This window comes from Cavia porcellus, unplaced genomic scaffold (assembly GCF_034190915.1).
Source record: "Cavia porcellus strain 051 isolate PalLab524CR breed Dunkin Hartley unplaced genomic scaffold, mCavPor4.1 scaffold_16, whole genome shotgun sequence".
NCBI lineage: Eukaryota > Metazoa > Chordata > Mammalia > Rodentia > Caviidae > Cavia > Cavia porcellus.
The window spans coordinates 51421645-51440317 of record NW_026947499.1 but is presented as its reverse complement, the minus strand read 5'-3'; the positions used below and the strand labels follow the sequence as shown (position 1 = coordinate 51440317).

Sequence of the window (18673 nt, the reverse complement as noted above, 5' to 3'; positions counted from 1 at the left end):
AAATAAGGATTTGAGGTGGTCCAAGAACACTGAGGAGTGCAAGCAAAGTGAGGCAGGATGGAAAGGAAGCTGGTAAGGATGCTTTAGCAAGCAGGTTGACACTGTGAGGATGAGGGGCTCAAATCTGCTAGAAACTCCTACAAGAATGAAAAGACTTCTAAATTGCCCACCTGACATGGGAAGGAATTGGGGTTCCATCAACTTTTGTCTGTCATTGGTTGAAAATTTTTCCAAGGATCATTAAGTTTCTTGAACTTCCAAAGGGTCTCCACACAGGCTGAGTACCACACGTGCAGAGATGAAAAAGCCATTAGCACATAGATTAATGGTGAATATGATGCAGTCATATGATAATAAGGGCTTAACAGTAGGCTCTCCTGTTAGAGGAAGGACCAGTATTCACATGTAAATATTCCTAGTACTGCCAACTTCAAGCCACAAGCATAACAGTATTGAGAAGATGTGAGCACATGTGTTGACAAAGACATAAGAGGGGATATGGACAGCAGCTCCTCGAGGATAACCAGAGCACCTTGCTACCAACTTAGATTCTTATGGTTTAATGTGACTTTGACACAATTCTGTGATATAATGTATCAATGCTTGAAACTCACACAACAAGATTATTCTCAAACGTCACACTCTTTGAAAGGTATTACTGTTTATTGTTTTTACATCATCTCCCCCCATCACCAACCCTCACCACATATCATGACTCCATGGGATCAAGAAAAATCATTTAAGAAGCCAAATTTCAAGGGTTCTCCATGTGGTCAAACAAACAATAATGGCTATCTCTTGTTTTGCCTGAGAAAAACCAACACAGAAACACACATACAAATTCCCTGTCCTCCTGGTAAGAGTATTTCAGTTTTCTTTTGGCAACTACCTCTCACCCCACCCTGAATCCTCAGACCATTTTTCCTAGCAGCTAGTACATGCCATAGGCCTGGTCAGTTAGAGCATTTCATTCCCCAAGAGAGAGGGACAAGAGCTCAGGTGGGTGCCAGGCATTTTGAAGTATTTCTGTAAACCCAGCACTTGGGAGGCTGAGGCAGGAGAATTGTTTGCAAGTTCAAGACCAGCCTGGGCTACAAAGTGAGCCCAAACCCAGCCTGAATTGCATGGCAAGCCCCTGTCTCAAAAAGACACACACACACACACACACACACACACACAACAGAACTCAGGTGGGCAATAACACTCTTTGCTTGACTGGAGTAAGGAAATCCTTTTCCACTGGCTTACCAAGCTAGAAAGATGGAAGCCTGGAGTCATTGGTGTAAATCTCTTCCATTAGAAAGGAGCCCTCCCCACTGAGCATGAGGTCAGTACAGAAGGATACTGAGCTGGGACATGCAGTTGAGAAAAATGAGTCCTGATAACATCGTTTGTGCCTGAAGACAGATAGTTCTGGACTTTTTAATTATATGCACCATTAAAATCTCTTTTTTAAACTTAAATCACTTTGAGGTGGCCTTTCAATCACTTGCAACCAGAAGACTGATGGCGGATTCAGAGACCTGAGATCAAATGAGCTGGACTTTAGTACACACCCTTCTTACTTTCTCTTTTTTGTCGTAAGTAAAGTCTGATTTAGAAGAATACAATGAAAGCAGATCCAGCAGATGAATCCCAAGTAGATACTGGTTGGCATGACCTAGCCAAACACACACAGTGGGTCACTTCAGGACCCTGATGCTCATCTTTTGCTCGACGTTCATCTTCTCTAAGGACTGGCAAGAGATAGATAGCGTCAAGTAAGGGGGCTCAAATCCCAATCTCTAAACTTCCAACCTCCTCCCCCAGGTCCCTCAGGTCTGCCATTTCCTAGAACCCATGTTTCTCCACCCAACTTCTGAACTTCATTTCCTTTGTTCATGCCTCCCGAGGACTCCTGATCTCAACTCCCCAGTCTCCAAGGGCATTCTAACCTTGGCGAACTCCAAGAAGGATACAGCCCCATCTCCATCTTCATCTGCCTCTTGCACTGTGCGATCTGCAATACTCTCCAGCTGCTCTTCAGTCACCTGGACCCCAACCATCAGTCGGAGAACCTGGGAAGTGAGAGAAAAGGCAGCCATAAAAAAAACTGGCACAAGCCTGCACCCCCCCAAACTCACTGCATAGATTCCTGATTCACCCCTCATCCCAGGCGCTTTCCACCATATCCCCTAATAATCCCCCCCCTCAGTGCTTCACCTTCCATCTCCCTTCACTATCCCACAGTCAACTCAATGAAGTGCTCAAACTCATTTGTCCAACTATATAAAACAACCTCCATCCAGCCTGCATACAATTCCCCACTTCTGCCTCTATTTCCAGTTCCATCTCCACCTTATAACATCTATTCCAGAATTTCCCCATCTTGATGCTATTGGCATTTGGGGCCAGATAACTCCTTGCTTAGAAGGCTGTCCTGCATATGGTACAATGTATAGCAGCTTTCTGACCTCCACCAGACACATACTAGTAGGACACTTTTCCCAGCTGTGACAACCAAAAGTGTCTGCATCTATTGCCAAATATTCGTTTGGGGGAAAAATTTCCCCCAGCTGAGAATCACTGATCTATTCCTAACCTCATATTCAATTGCTCTTTACCCCATCTCCCAACTAACTCAAACTCTGACCTATCCATTCCCAGTCCCATGTACCATCCAGTATCCCAATCATCTGCAACATCTAGCCATGGATTATCCCTCCCCATAGCCTACACCACCGCAGTCAACCCTCCCACCCTTCACACGTCTCATCTCCTGCGCTCCGATTCTTCCAACCTGTAACATCTCATGCCTGGAGATCTTTCCATCTCGATCCAGATCATACAGCTGAAACGCAACTAGGCAGAGAATGGAAGAGAAAAGATGAGTCTTCCCCTGTTCTCATCTATCAGAAGATCACCGTGCACGAGTGGAGGGCATCACAGTCTCACAAAGGGAGTGGGGGACTCCCGGGCCTGTCTCTGATATGGGTGAATCGGAAGTCTGACTTAGGGGGTTCCCCACATACTCACAGCGAAGTTTGTTCATTCTGCTGTTCAGTGGTTCAGGTTGCTTGGGGTCTCGCATTCCTGGGTCCTCCTCATCTACAGGTCTAAAATGAGCCAGGACCCTGACAAAGCCTGAGAAATCCACTTGGTGATTCCTTGGGGGGCGAATGGAAAGGGCCAGGCGTCACCATGAAAGGCTCCCTGCCTCGGGCTCTAACCTCTGGCCACCCATTCATCTTCACCCCAGAGTAGCCTCACCCATCCGGGAAGAAGCTGTCTACGATGCGGTCTCCCAGGGGGTTCACGGCCAGCGCCCCAATCTGCTGGAAGTCAGTGTGGCTGTAAAAACAAAGTTCAAAGGGGGATGAAGAACGCAGATGGAGGCAACGAAAGAGGAAATAAGGTTAGCGAGACAGAGGCGGGAGGTTATCGGGCTGCCCTCACCTCAAATAGCCCTTATTGTTCCTGTCCAGCGCCCGGAACCGGTGGTAGAGGCGGAGCAGACTGGCTTGCGAAACTGCGGGAGTGTGGGGGCGGTGAGGACTGAGAGGGCTGAGGACGCTGGGGCCCCCTCACACCGGGACACCAGGGCCCATGCACGCTCCCAGAGGCTGGCTCCCAGCTCCGGGGCCCTGGCTGGCCGTGCATCCCTCCCTCCAGTCCTGCCGGTAACCTCACGCCGCGCCGCGCCACCCTCCTCCTGCCCCAGCTACCCTGCGCCTGGGAGTGTCCCTCCCCAGCCGGTGGGCGACTCCAGAGCCCCGCTCCGGGCGGCCGGAGGAGGAGGGCCGAGGAGGACCTCGGGGACTTGCTGCAGGGGTCGCCACCGCGCAGTCCGGAGAGGGAGCCGACGCCGTTAGAGGGAGCCCCACCAGTTCCAGAGAAGCGCGCCGAGTTCAGCACCCCAAAGGCTCCCCAAACCTTGTTACCAAAGTCAACGTCCTCCTCCGACCGGGTGCCTGGGTGAATCTGACCCCCAATCCCATGACCCTAGACCCTCTCGAACCTGGTCGCCAGAACCCTATGAGAACGCGCGCTGGCCGGTGGTCCCAGACGCTGGGGAGCTGGGGTCGTGGTCGCCCAGCTCCAGGAACTCCGGACCTGGGGATCTGTCTCTCCGTCAAGCCTTGCACCTCCTCCTGCCCCAGAGCGCTTGGCTGTGTCCCCTCCCAGGCCAGCAAATCCGGGCGCACTCACAGCCAGTCTCCCGCCGAATGTTGTCCAAGTCGGGAATGACCGCGGCGTGGGAGCTGCACGAGCCCATGGTGGAGCTGGAGGCGGGCGGCGCGTGGTGGACTCAGGCGTCCTCTGCTGCGGCCGGGAGGCGCGGCCGCCCCAGTGGCCTCAGGGCCGAAGGCCACGGGCCTGGCGGGCAGCCAGACTCCAGAACTGCAGCGTTCCTTGCCTCCCACCCGTGACCCGGGCGAGTACAAAACAATGTCAGGGGTAGCGGGGTCAGAGGGGAGGGTGTGAACAACGGTTTGTTTCAGCGAGATTGTGAGGCTGGCTCAGGGAAAGGATGGGTGAGGCCAGCGACCCGCCTTCCTCACACCCTCCTGGGTCTGCTTCTCATGGTCGCCTGCAGACATCCAACCCTTCTCCCCCACCTCCCTCCTCTTCCAAGGTCTAGCCTTGCCAGTCACTTTGGCATGAATGCTCTGTAAGAGACACAGTCCAAGGCCTCCGGGAAGAGGGTGGCTGTACTTGTCTCCATCTTGAATGGCCCCAGTTTGGGGACTGGAATGGGCAAAGAGGAGGTCTCAGAAGATGCCCAGGAGGAATCATGAGTGGGAGGGTAGGGGCTCCTGTAAGTGGAAAGAGACTGCCTGTATTTAGCTGACTTAAGACTGGAATTCCAGTTAAAATACTTACTCTGGACAAGCCATTGTACCTTGGCTCATCTTTTTGGGGTGATCTACAAAGCATTATTACTGTTGTGTGGTTGAACTAATGCTTAGAATCCAGGGAATGTATAGCCAAACCCAGATTCCTGGGTTCTCCTGAGAAATCAGTTCTGACACCACTAAACCCAGGGCTGTCCATTTCCTGCAGGCCTCACCCAACCCTATTCTCTCCCTCATATACCCTAGTGGGCCCTGGTAAAACAACAGACTCGGGGACTAGGGATTTAGTTCAGCGGCATAAGCACCTGCCTGGCAATCGAGAGGTTGTGAGTTGGATCTCTAGGGTCAAAAAAAAATACTGGGAGCGACTTAGACCTCAGAGCAGCCTCCAGAAGGGAGGACTCTGAAGCCTGAGAGAGAGTACAGACATCACTATGACCCAGCCTAAAATAACACAAGTGACAATAACAAGGGCTCTTGTTTATTGCTGATGCCTGGACTCTTTGCCAAGCACTGTATGCATCAGTTCACATATTCTTTGGAGCCTCTACTAGACTGATTCTGGCTTTTACATTGTGGAGGCTGCAAGGAGGTTGGGGGTTTTTTTGGTTTTGTTTTTGCTTTTTAATGTTTTTCCTTAGTATAGTTACATTTATCATGAGTAGTTGATACATGTACATAACACATCTCAAATTTTTTATCTCCTGTTTCTCTCTTCCCTCCCCACTCCTTGCAACTCTTAGCCTCCACTCCTATTGGCAAAAGCTCTATTTCTGATGTAAAGCATGCTGTCTCTCTTAGCCTATTTGCTGTTGTTATAACCAAACACCACAGATTGAGTAATTTATTTAAAATAAAAAAAAGTTATTTGGCTCATGATGTTAAAGACTGGGAAGTTCAAGATTAGATGTCCACATTTCTCAAGGTGCTTCTTGCTGGGGATTCTCTGCCCAGTCCTGAGGTGGTGCAGGTCATCACAGGGTAAGACAGATGATACATCCAAGCTCAGCTCTCTCTTCTTCTTCTAAAACCAAAGACTTATTGGATCAAGACGCTAACTTTATGCCTCTGGTAACCTTATACCATAAGGCACTTCACAGTCCGGGTTAAATTTCAGTAGGTGGAGACACTCGAACCATGGCACTTGTGTTCTCAATGAACACCATATCATAAGGAGACCAAAAAAATCTCACTTTCTTTTTATGTGTAAAGTACGGATACACACAGAGTATATAAATAAATGCACAGTATATCTGCATCATTAAAATGTCATGGAAAGGAATGATGAAAAATAGCTAGAGAGACTCTCAGGAAGGAGGGATAAGAAAACAAAAAGTGGTTGTAAAAGGTCAAGCACCACAGTATATGGTTTTTAAGTTTCACTCCTATTGTAATCATAGATATACACGAATTTTCCAGGGGGAAAAATGGACGTAGTTCATTACAAATGTTCAAATTCATATCTGCCCTGGAGGGGCTGGAGAAACAGTGTATTCTCCAGCCAGAATCTTTCATCAAATAAGCCTTGAAAATATTGATCGAAGTGCTTGCTTCTCTTTCAGATACCCCTAATGATTACACAACTGGTATAAAGAACGTTTGATTCTCTTTCAGGTACCCTAAGGACGAAAGCATGTGGGAAACCATCCTCCTCCTAGTGAAGCACGATGTTCACTGCAAGCCATTGCTTGGAGTTGGGCTGGGAGAGTGGCTTGGGTTCAATTCTAAACCCAGGAGGGGTGCAATCGCTGGGATGCTGCAATCATGTCAGCCTAGCTTGGATGCTGATCATCCAAAAGGCTACTCCAGTCTGGATCTCTGACTCAGAACTGCCAATTATGGTAATTGAGGCCAGAGAGTAGTGAGCAGTCTCGATGCACACACCTTCAGGAAGCACTGTGCTAGAACCCAGACCTGCCCCATGCGTGCAAGCAGGCTTTAAATCCATTTCACAATGTACATGGCCTCATCCTTTCAGGGTCCTTAAAAGAGAGATGCTTTAGGAAACTGTTGTTTTGCAGAATTTATTAGATTAAATTCTGACTGAACATTTATTTTCTGCCTTTAAAATACATAGAAGTTCCCAACCATCCTTGATGAAGATTCACCTAGAAAAATGAATGTATAGAATAGTAAGGAAAATACAAAACTCTCACCACTCAATAATAAGGAGGCAAATGTCCCAGATGGGTGTGATGGTACATGCTTGTAATTCCAGCCCTCTGGGAAGCTGGGGCATTAGGACTGCAAAATTGAGGCCAGCCTAGGCTTCATAGAAAGTTCAAGGTCAACCTGGAACACAGTGAGACACTGTTTCAAAAAAAAACAAAAAGAAAGAAGTAAATATCCCAACTAGATACAAGGGACTTGAATAAATATTTCTTTGAAGAAGATGTATGAGTGGCCACGGAAATATTTGAAAAGGTTTTCAGTATCACCTGACTTTAGGAAACTAAAAATCAAACCACAACTGCATACTACTTCACACCCACAGAGATGACCAGCTTTAAAACAAGTAAGGAAAAAGACAAAAAAAAAATAAATAAAGACAATAGAAAGTAACAAGACTCAGGGAGGAAATGAAGAAATTATTTGTGCTGTTAATAGGAATATAAAATGGTTGAATTGTTGTGAAAACACTTTGAAGATTTTCCAAAAAGCTAAACAATACTACATGACACAGTAATCCTACTCTTAGATATATACCCCAAAAGAATTCAGAATGTGTCCAAACAAAAACTTGTGCATGAACATTCAAAACTATACTATTCAAAATAATCAGAGGTAGAAATAACCCAAATATCCATCAGTTCATGAACAGATACACAAAATGCGGTATATCCATGCAAATATAACTTGATCATACAAAACAATGAAGTACTGATATATGCCACAACATAAATAAATCTGAAAACTATTATAAATAAACATAAATAAGTCTGGAAAATATTATACTAATAAAATACTCCACTTACAAAAGACCACATATTTGATATGTATTAGTTATCTTTCCTGTTACAGGGACAAATTATCCAACACCCACAATCTAAAGGAGAAGAGGTTTAATTTGGCTCACAGGAGATTCAGTCCATCATAAGCCAGCTCCAAGGCAAGGACTCATGTGGGAAGAGCATGGCAGAACAAAGATGCTTAGTTCATCATGCTGGCCAGAAGCAGAGAGAGGAAACAGCTCCAGATATGGAGCCCAGGAACCATATATGTTGTACCAAAAGTCACAGCTCTGTGACACACCCAGATACATACAGAAGTGCACTTTACTAATCGGCTAGATGATTTCCAAAGCAATCAAGTTGACATAGTTAAGCTCAACCACCACATTATGTAATTATATTTATAGGAATTTTAAGAACAGGCCAATCCTATAGAAACATAAAGTAGGTTAGGGGTTGCTGAGGGCTAGTGGAGGTGAGAGGAAAACGGGAGGAGAAATAGCTAAAGAATATGAGGCTTTTTCTGAGATTGGGTTTAGCTATGTAGTTCAGGTTAAATTTGAACTCACCGTGTAGCCCAGGTTGGCCTCTAATTCATGGTGATCTTCCTGTCTCAGCCTCCCCAGTGTTGAGATTACACAATGCCTGGCATGGGTGTCTTCATAAAATAATGAAAATGTTCCAAAATTGACTTGCTGATGGTTGCACATATCTGTGAATATAATATATTATATCAAATTGAATCTTTTACCTTATTTTTGCACTATTGGAGATCAAATTTAGGGACTCATTATATCACATACCCAGCCCTGAACAATACACTTTTAATGGATGAAATTTATGGTATGTAAATTATATTTCAACAAAGCTGTTTTTAAAAAAAAGAAGAACATCTAGGAAAATTCTGAAAGTAAAAGTAATAAGACTGATTTGCTCTCAGAGACCTTTAATGTGTTTTAAAGATACAATCAACTTTGTTGTAATGGTGCAGAAACACAGATAAGAAAGTCTTTTTTTTTTTAATTCAGAACTAGACCCAAATGCACGTGGGAATTTGTGATGCGATAAAAGTAACATTTTGAATCAGTGGAGAAAATGTGGATTAGTGAATAAATGCTATTTGGGACAACTGTATTTCAGATAAAGTGACTTGAATGCAAAAGGACCTCATATAATACCAAAAGAAATTTTGCAAATATTTTGTTATACTCTTAAACAGGAGAAGGTCTTTCTAAACATAAAGCAAAACAGAAATCGTAAATAAAGATTAACAAATTTGACTGCTTGACAAAATCTTTGTAGGGGTGTAGAGGAACATATTTACATGCATATGTATGTACATACGTGTGTACAGATGTATATAGAAAAAACTTGGGAAAATAGTCATAGTTTCTATGCAAACAAGAAGACAACCCAATAGAAAAACTGGGGTTATACATGAAATAAGAAATGATTAATAAAGTTGGATGTGGCTGGGGGTGGCAGTACACATCTGTAATCCAAGCACTTGGGACACTGAGGCAGGAAGTTTGAGCCAGCCTCATAGAGAGTTCAAGGCCAGCCTCAATCACGTAGGAAGACCTTGCCTCAAAAAAACAAAAAAAGTAAATAAACAAAGCCAGATATGGTGGCATACACCCATAATACCAGCACTCTGGGAGGCTGAGGCTCAGCCAGCCAAGGCAGTTTAGTAATTTAGCAAGACCTTGTCTCAAAATAGAAAATAAAGTGGGCTAGGTCTGGGAATGTAGCTCAGTGTAAAGCCTCTGAGGTCAAATCTCAGTACTACAAAAGGAAAAAAAATGATTAAAAAGCGTTAAAAACAATGATCAACCTCTTACAAATAGTAAAAATACGAACTAAAGCCAGGGGCCACTTTTATCTTTGTCTAAAAATGCAAGGATAGCCTAACATGGTGGCACACTCCTGTAATCTCAGAACTCGGAAGGCTGAGCCAGGAGAAACATTCCAAGTTTGAGACCAGCCTGAGCTAAAAAGTGAGCCCAAGCCCAGCATAGCAAGACCCTGTCTCAAAAAGACCGAAAAAAAAAAAAAAAAAAAAGGATACAATGATAACGATATAGGTCAATTGCATTGAGTAAGCAAGAATCACCTTGTAGGGTCCTTTAGACCACAAATGGGACAGAGCACAGTGATAGGGTTTCAGTTTGGAGAATGAGATATTCCAATTTCAGTTTCAATTGGAATCACTCATAGACTTCACTGGGACAAGAAAGCAGCTGAAAAACTACTACAGTAACTCAGGTGAAAGATGATGGTGGCTAGGACCAGGATGATAGCAATGGACTTGGGGAGAAGCAGTTAAATTTGAGTCCTATTTTGAAAGGAAAGTCGAGATTGGTTGGTGGCTATAGGTCACCAAGAGAAGAATAAATGATGATTCCAAGATTTAGGTCCTAAACAACTTGAAGGTGCCATTTGCTGGAATAATAAAAAGAAAAAGAAAGAAGCAAATGCCAAAGACATAAATTTCAGAAACCTGTAAGTTGTTTGTTGCACATTCCAATAATATCTTGGAAACCTGAATGAGGGCTATATACTTGGTATGTTGGGTTTGTGTTTTAGTTTGTCTCAAAGTATTTTGTAGTCTCCTTGTGGGTTCTTCTTTGGAGTTTAAGAGTGTGTCATTTAATATTTATATATTTGGCTGGTCTGAAGGTAGTGAGTTATCTCAATTGATTGTTCACAGTCAGTACAGATTGAACTCCTTGTTCTACTCTTTCCCCCCTTCTCACTACTGCACTTGACTAGTCTAAAATAAAATAAAATATTTATATATTTGTGATCATTGTTGTCCTTTTCCTATTGATTTCTAGTTTCATTTCATTGCAAAAAAAGATACTTTGTTGATTTTAATATTGTTCAACCTACTGAGACTTTCTTTGTGTCTTGCCACATAATTTAACCTGGAGGATGTTCCAATGTGTACTTGAGAAGAATGTGTGCCCTTCTCTGCTGTGGTTGGGTAGAGTACTCTTATATTCTCAGGTTCCTTTGGTTTATAGTGCTGTTCAAATCTTCTAATCACTTATCGATTTTCCACCTTGCTTTTCTATCCAATATTGAAAGTGGAGTATTGAAGTCTCCAACTATCTTTGTAGAGAAGTCTTTCACCTTTAAATTGGGTCAATGTTTGTTTCATTGTAATTGTTTCATTCTGTAATTTGGAGGCTCTAGTCAGGCATGGTGGCACATATCTGTAATCCCAACTACTCAGGAAGCCCGGGCAGGAAGATCACAAATTCAAAACTAGTCTGGGAAATTTAGAAAGATCTTGACTCAAAATAAAATTTTAAGAACACTGGAGATGTTACTAAGTGTTCCCTGGGTATAATCTCCAGCATCACAAAACTAAACAAGGATTCCATTGTTTAGTACATGTATTTATAGTTGTCAATCATTTTGATGAATGACAAAATTATATACTTGAGAATTATCAGTGAATAAATGATATTAAAGCAGTAGAACCAAGAGTGTCATTTTAAGGTCAGTAAAGAAGCTAAGTTCGATAGTGAAAGCCAATATAATATCTAAACGTTAGAGTACAAGTGTAGACAGTTGTGGTGAGTTCTCTGATCATGTGTGTAAAGTGCTTTTCAAAGAGAAGGCTGAAGCATCTGTATCCGTTTCATGCACTAATGCTACACTGGGTGCCACAGAGTTGTGGAATAGCTGTACTGAGGGCTGACAGGTCTGTACACAAGAGTGATACATTCTCTCCTCAGAGTTTTCCAGGGAGACTAGAATCTTGCATCAAGCCTGGTATAAGCCAGAATCCAGGGGGACAAGCTGCCTGGAGCACCTCAAAGAGTAACAGACAGCAACAGAAACTATTAACTATAACCCAGCTGGGAGCCACCCCAAACCACGCATCATTCTGATAGACCTTCAGGACAGTTTGGTGCACTGGGAAAGGAAAGAAATCTCTGAACAAAAGCCATGGAGTTTTGGGGAAAAGACTAGAGAAGCAAGCTTGCAAAGGGCATGAACCAGCTCAACAGGGGGAGTTTTCACAGGAACAGTGCAGGTCTGGTTTGGATGGCCCCACAGGTCCTCCCCTAGGTGGATACAAACAAATGAAAATACTGTCACACAAAAGTATGCACATAAAGATTGGTAGCTGCATTATTCATAATAGCTAAGAGTGGGAACAGCTGATGGTATCCTTGAGCCTCTTTTATCAGGATCCTCCTATAGTTTGGATCTGAAATGTTCCAAAAAGACCCATGAGTTAAAGACTTGTTCTCCACTTGTGGTGCAAGAGGGTAGGGGGAGGGGACAGAAACAGAGACAAAGACTGAAACAGAGAATTCACTTTTATAACAAACTTAGTCTTCCAGTAATTAATCCACTAAATCATTCCTACAATAGCAACATTGGTCTGTTCATGAGGGCAGAGCCCTCAAGATTAATCGCCTCTCTCTCATTAAGCCCCGTGTCCAACACTGTTGCATTGGGGGTTAAATTTCAAACACATAAGCTAACCGGGAGACATTCAACTCATAGCTCTCAACATCCAAACAGATGTAGAAAAACCAACACACTTATCTAGAAACCAGTCACCTCAGATAACTGGGTTCCTACACTCAACCCTGAGTGAGGGAGGAGTGAGGTCAGGGATGGACACAGACCCACCATGACAGGGAGGGGAATTTCCTCAGAGCAACTTTTTTTAACCAAGAAGAAAGTATGTTAGGCAGACTAAAAAACAGATGTCTACAAGACAGATCTAGTAATAAGATAATAAATGTATTATATATTCATGGTTAGCACACTTCCAAGCAGAAAAGTATGCAAAGAAAAGAAATTGTGACTTAGTTTAAACTGGAAATCAGGAAACTTTAGAAGAACTCATTTTGCTAGGATCCTAACATCTCCAAAGCCACTTGTTACAGCCGTGTAGGGTGCAGAGAGAGAGTCAAGATGGGACTAGGGTGCTATAATAAGTCATTACATGTGTGCATGTTGCCTCTAAAATGCAAATAATAAATCAGTGATAAGAAAATCCTTTTCACATCCAATTTCCCAGTCTGCATCCCTAAACAATCAGTTTGCTCCCCCATTACTTGTGAATCCTAAAGAGTTGTTTATACATGTACGCACGCACACATACACTATATGTGTATATATATTTTTCTTGAGACAGAGTCTCACTATGCAGAACAGGCTAACACTGGACCCACTGTGTAGCCCAGGCTGGCCTCCAACCTGGAAATCCTCCCAAGTGCAAGTTCTAGGATTACAGGAGTGAGCCACCACACACACACACACACACACACACACACACACACACACACACACACTATGTTACATAGTGATAAGAAAGATGAGGGAACAAATCAGGAGAGAGGAGAGAAGTGCTGGGGAAGGTTTGCTATTTTAATAGAGGAGTCAAAGCAGACCTCAATGAGGTGGCATTTGAACAAAAACTCAGAAAGAGGTGGGAAAGCAAAATGTGCAACTCTGATAAGAGCATTTCAAGCAGAAAAAAATTTTGAGGTGTACATGCCAAAGCCTGCCTGGAATGCTCCAGAAACAGCAAAGATGGGGAAAGGAGGAAATAAATGGGAGAGGGGGAGGAGATGAGCTCACAGAGCCCCTTGTGAGGTGAGCTTGTGGGTCCCTGGGAAGACTTTTGTTTTAACTCCAAATAAATCAGGGAGCCTTGGAGCATTTGAGACAAAAGAGAAACATGAAATATACAACTAATCATTTTTACAGTGCATTGACTTTTTATGGCATGTCACCACATACTGAGTGGCTTACAACAGCACATATTTATCATCTTGCATGGGTCTCACTGGGCTAAAACCAAAGTCAGCAGGTCTGTGCTATGCTCCTCGTGGCAGATCTGGTAAACTTCTATGTCTTTTTTGGCTTCTAACTCTTCTCATGTTCTTTGGTGTGTAACTCCTCCATCCAGCTTCAAAGCCAGCAGTCAGGTCGCTCCAATCTCTGTATCTATTCTCATCTCTTCTCTGACCCAGTGCCTCCTTCTTTTACTTATAAAGATCAGTGTCATTGGCCCCACTCAGATAATGCAGAAAAATCTCTCCATCCCTCCATCTCAAAACTCTTAGCTCTATAAAATCCCTTTTGCCACATGACATATCATATTCTCAGATTCCTGGGACTAAGACATTGTGAGGGGGCCATGTCCTGCCCTCCATATAGTTAGAGGTACAAATAGGGACAGAATGCTGTGAGGATTACATGGGAGATGATCCAGATGCAGAGAGTCTGATATACAGAGAAAGGGAGAATGGTGGGGAGAGTCCAAAAATGCATCCTTAAGGAAGGGACCATTCCACTCCAAGCAAAGTCCCTTCCAACCATCTAGGTTGGTGCTGGCTGAGTCCCACTGTTTCTGGGGTCTCTGCCCTGCTTCTGCAGAGCTCTCTGAGTCACTTTTGCCCCAAACTAATTCACTACAGTTCATAGGAAGCACATGGTCTTCTGCTTAATTGTCTCAAAGCTAGACAGAGGCATTTAGCAAAGCTTTGCCTGGATGATAGCAGAAGATGTTCACCAGGAATGTCTTTCATGGTTTCCATGAGGAAGACTCCTTTTAGATCCCACATCAGAGAACACTGCTAATTTCCAGCAATTTCCTGCTATCTTGCCATCCCTCAGCTCCAAAGACAGAAGAATCCATTCCCATCCTGGTCTCATTCCCCATATGTGACCCTAAATGCCACCTCAACATGACTGAGAATGAGAAAATTAACCCTACCCACAGAGACCTGCAAACGAGTCACTCCAAGTCTATGTGAAGTTTCTCAAGTTTGGGCCTTTCCATCCAAAACAGACCATATGGACAATATCACTATGCCAGCAAGCCTGGGTGCAATTTTAGGAAAGTATTCCCCAATTCTCTCAGTCCTGCTGAAGATGCCCCACTTTGCATTGAGAGACAGCCATCAGCAGACCTCAATGTCATAGTAATTGCATGACCTCCACAGACTACCCTTCGCTTTATTTGCAAAGAAAAGAGGCTGACCCTAGAGGCTATTCCAAGCATAGCATCTTAAGTACTGTCACTGCCAAGACCCAATACCTGTCTCCTACAGTTTAAAGGAGGACAGGTTTGTTTTGGTTCATGGTGTCAGAAGTTTCAGGCTATATTTGGCAGCCTTCAGGACAGAAACAGCATGGTAGAAAGGCCTGGGTAGAAGAAAGTTCACATCGTGACAGCCAGGAAATAAAGAAAGAAGAAAGGAACTGTCAACAGAGGTCAAGGCTTCCAGCTCACAACTCCAGTGATCTCCCCTTATGACCAGACTCCATCTCCTAACAAGGGCCTATCTGGAGTACTGCCATGGTCCAGTCACCTTCCAAAAGCCCTGCCTTCAAACACAGGGGATCTTTGGGGAACATTCTCTGTCTAAATCATAGCAGAAATGGGGCTGGGGATTTAGCTCAGCGGCATAAGCACCTGCCTTGCAAGCAGGCGGTCGTGAGTTTGATCCCAGGTACCGATAAAAAGTTAAAAAATAATAATAATAAATCATAGCAGACAGACTCTCTTAATCTGACACAAACCAAGTATTAGCTTTTTACCAACCAAAGATACATATTTTAATTAGAAGTTCTTTTCAATGGGGTTATATTACTTTGTGCAAATTCATTAGTGTAATAAGAGTTGACAAACTTTTTCAGTGTAGAGACTGGATATAAATATTTTCAGCTTTGGAAACTATATGGACTCTTTTGTCAACTACTTGATTCTACCATTGTAGCATGAAAGCAGTCAGACAAAATATGTAATAAAATGGGTGTTCCACGAAGACTTTAATTTTCCAAAGGAAGTGGCTTTCTTTTCCAGGACAATAGGCTGTGCTTAGGCAGGAAATGGGGTTTATAAGTCAACATGTAATTAAAAATTAAGTACAGTCACAATGATCTATTGCCATAAAATATATCTGAGCAAAGACCAATGATCTGGGCTGGAGATATAGTTTAGTAGTAGAGCACTTGCTTAGCATGCACAAAGACCTGGGTTCAATCTCCAGCACTGCAAAAAAATATAATAAAAGACCAGTAATATTTGTACATGCAAGCTAATGTGATTTTATGTCTTAACTTTGCATGGTACCCGACACATCTAAATGAATGATTTATATAGCGCATGATGAGATCATGAAAAAGAGTGTCATAGATTCTCTAATGGATAATCTTCCTCATCCAATGACAACACAGTATATAAACTACTATTTTTACTTCTTTTCTGGGTAACAAATTGGATTCAAATAACTTAAATAAATGCACATTGATACAATTCCAGGAAACCAGAATCTAAACATCTGCACTGTGATGGAAAACTCAAGAAAATCACATACCCTCCATCCTTGGCATGTTTCGTGTCTTAGATATGAGGAGATGGTTGATGAGACCAACACACTCAGCAAGACATTTAAAAATAGCTTTGATCTTATAAAGAGAAATGCAAAGTGAAGCTATACTAAGATACCACTTTTCATTGTTGAGACCGGAAGAAATCCAGAAGTTGAGTAAACACACTGTTGCTGAGACTCTAGGAAAACAGCCACTCTCACACACTGTGATAGATACGTTATTTGGCATCGCCCTGGTGGAGGCTGTAAGGATACTAACAAAATCACAATTTATACACTCTTGGACCCAGCATTCCAACTGCTAAAAGAACATCCTACAAAGAGCCTTGCACACTTCTAAAGTGAGATGTGCACAAGGTTATCGGGTACAGCATTTTTTTCTCTCTCTTTCAGCAAAAACTTGGAAACCATCCAAGTGTCCATTAGGTTAATGAAACACAATGAGCTGGATAGATAGGTAGGTAGGTAGATAGATAGATAGAATGCTTTCTATACGTTTATATAGAAAACCTCCAAGGAATAGTAGGTGAACAAAAGTAAGTGTTATTGCAAATAAATATGCTATCTTTTCTGTAGAAAGTTGGGAAAATGCATGAAAAGTATATATATATATATATATATATATATATATTCATATTTACATAAATAGATAGAGAAAATGCTTAGGAAACACTGTCAGCCCCTTGAGAGACTGAGACAGGATGATCACAATTTCAAGCCCCATCTGAGCAATTTAACAAGACTCTGTCTCAAAAAAATTGTTTTTTAATTTTAAAAGGCTGAGGTTGTAGCTTAGCACAGTGGTCCAGAGCTTAATCTTCAGTACAGTAGAAAAGAAAAAAAAAAAAAGAAGGGAAGGAGGAGGAAGACAAGCAGGGAAAGAGGAAGGAAAGGAGGGAAGGAGATGAAGGGTAAAAGGAAAAGAAAGGAAAAAAACTTTATAAAGTGGTTCCCTGGGAGGGAATACAGAGGTGCAACCTGGGTGAATCTGACACAGCAATTCAAGGGAATTTTTTTACTTCAGACCTTTTTGTAAGTTAGGTTTGAATCTATTAAAAAAATACAAAGTTTTTAAAAATTTAAATTCAGGGCTGGGGATTTACCTCAGTAGCATAAGCGCCTGTCTGGCAAGCGCGAGGTCGTGAGTTCGATCCCCAGTACCGCCAAAAAAAAATTTAAATTCAATTCAGAACAAAATACAAACTAAGAGTAAAATATTTTACTATTAACAAACAAAATGCTGTGTTAAAAGTTAACTTCATCATTATTTCATCCTTGGCTTCACCCATAATTTTCTTGAAACTCAAAGTAGGCTGAGGGAAGGAATCCTCCTTCAAAATAAGTAACAGGTGGGCACATAAGCATTTCAAAAGCATAATAAAATCCAATTATGTGTGCATAATGTAGACAAGAGTGGAATCTAACATTGAGCAGACGTTTTCTAAATAAAGTATTTAATTTGTTTTTAATGTTTTGAATTTCTGCAACTACAATATTCAAAATTTGGGCATGAGAATTTATTTCTTTGTTTTGTTTTGTTTTGTTTTTTCTTTTAGATCATAGTGCTATGGAACACAAATGAAATTCTCTTAGTCTATAAAAGGATAGTATTAGTTAAATCTTGGAAATGGGAGTGAGGAGCCATGAGGTTCAATCTGTGTAATACAGGTACTGCTCTTTCAGATAATTAGTCCGTTTTTGGTGACTTATTTTGTTGAAAGTACTTTAATTGCTAATCACTGTGGTTGCCAAATATTACTTCAGAACAAAGACCTTCAGATAAGCAGATATTTGATGGAAAATACCAGTCTGGTGTCTATTTTTGTCTCCTTACTGTTTTTGTTTCACCCCCATTAGCTTGATTTTCACATCAAAGTAGAATGCTGTCTTGTATTGTACCTTTCCGTTTTCTTTTTTGTTGTGAGACCCATGAATAGCTTTCCTACCTACATTGCTCATTTTTGTTTATTTGCTATCAAGTGAAGAAGGGTTAATTGCTTTCTTAGACATTTCTGTAGGGTAGATTAAAAAATGTTGAACTTCAAGTTTTGGATGACAGTGATCTTTACTAGGAACAGATTTTGCTTGGTATATCCAGAGACTCTCTAAAGCCTAGTATAACTGGGCTGGTGTGGTGGCACACACCAATAATCATAGCACTTGAGAAACTGAGGCAGGAAGATTGCCATGAGCTTGAGGCCAGCCTGGGCTAACACAGTAAGGCCCTGTCTCAAAACCAAATACAAAAATAAAAGAAACAAAAAAGGTCTTGTGTTGACATTAATAAAGAAATGTACTTCAGAATACCAGTACATCTTACACAGGAGCAGAAGTGATTTCAAAAAACAATCACTAAAATTATTTTTATTTACATAATTTTGAAATTGACATTTTACTAATATTCCACTCATAACTTTTAATTCAAAAATATAACTTCAGGTCTGGGGGTTTAGCTCAATGGCACAAGCACCTGCCTGGCAAGCATGAAGTCTTTAGTTCAATCCCTGGTACC

At 42.3% G+C, this 18673-nt stretch overlaps 1 protein-coding gene and 1 long non-coding RNA gene across 3 annotated transcripts; both read right to left on the bottom strand.

The window, feature by feature from the left end:
• Positions 1-644: 644 nt before the first annotated feature.
• Chp2 (calcineurin like EF-hand protein 2) lies at positions 645-4684 on the bottom strand. Its single transcript, XM_003477820.5, has 7 exons — positions 4189-4684; positions 3436-3508; positions 3250-3330; positions 3016-3146; positions 2780-2841; positions 1935-2057; positions 645-1736 (listed from the first exon to the last, which is right to left on the bottom strand). The coding sequence occupies exons 1-7, from the start codon at positions 4253-4255 to the stop codon at positions 1683-1685; spliced, it is 591 nt and encodes a 196-aa protein (XP_003477868.1). The 5' UTR covers positions 4256-4684; the 3' UTR covers positions 645-1682.
• A 987-nt stretch (positions 4685-5671) lies between these two features.
• LOC134470737 (uncharacterized) lies at positions 5672-8014 on the bottom strand. 2 transcript variants are annotated; one of them, XR_010039879.1, is made up of 3 exons: positions 7912-8014; positions 6992-7127; positions 5672-5859 (listed from the first exon to the last, which is right to left on the bottom strand). It is a non-coding gene; the product is annotated as an uncharacterized LOC134470737 (long non-coding RNA). The 2 variants fall into 2 exon arrangements; XR_010039878.1 differs by having other exon boundaries at positions 6992-7145; positions 7912-8011.
• Between the last annotated feature and the right edge of the window lie 10659 nt (positions 8015-18673).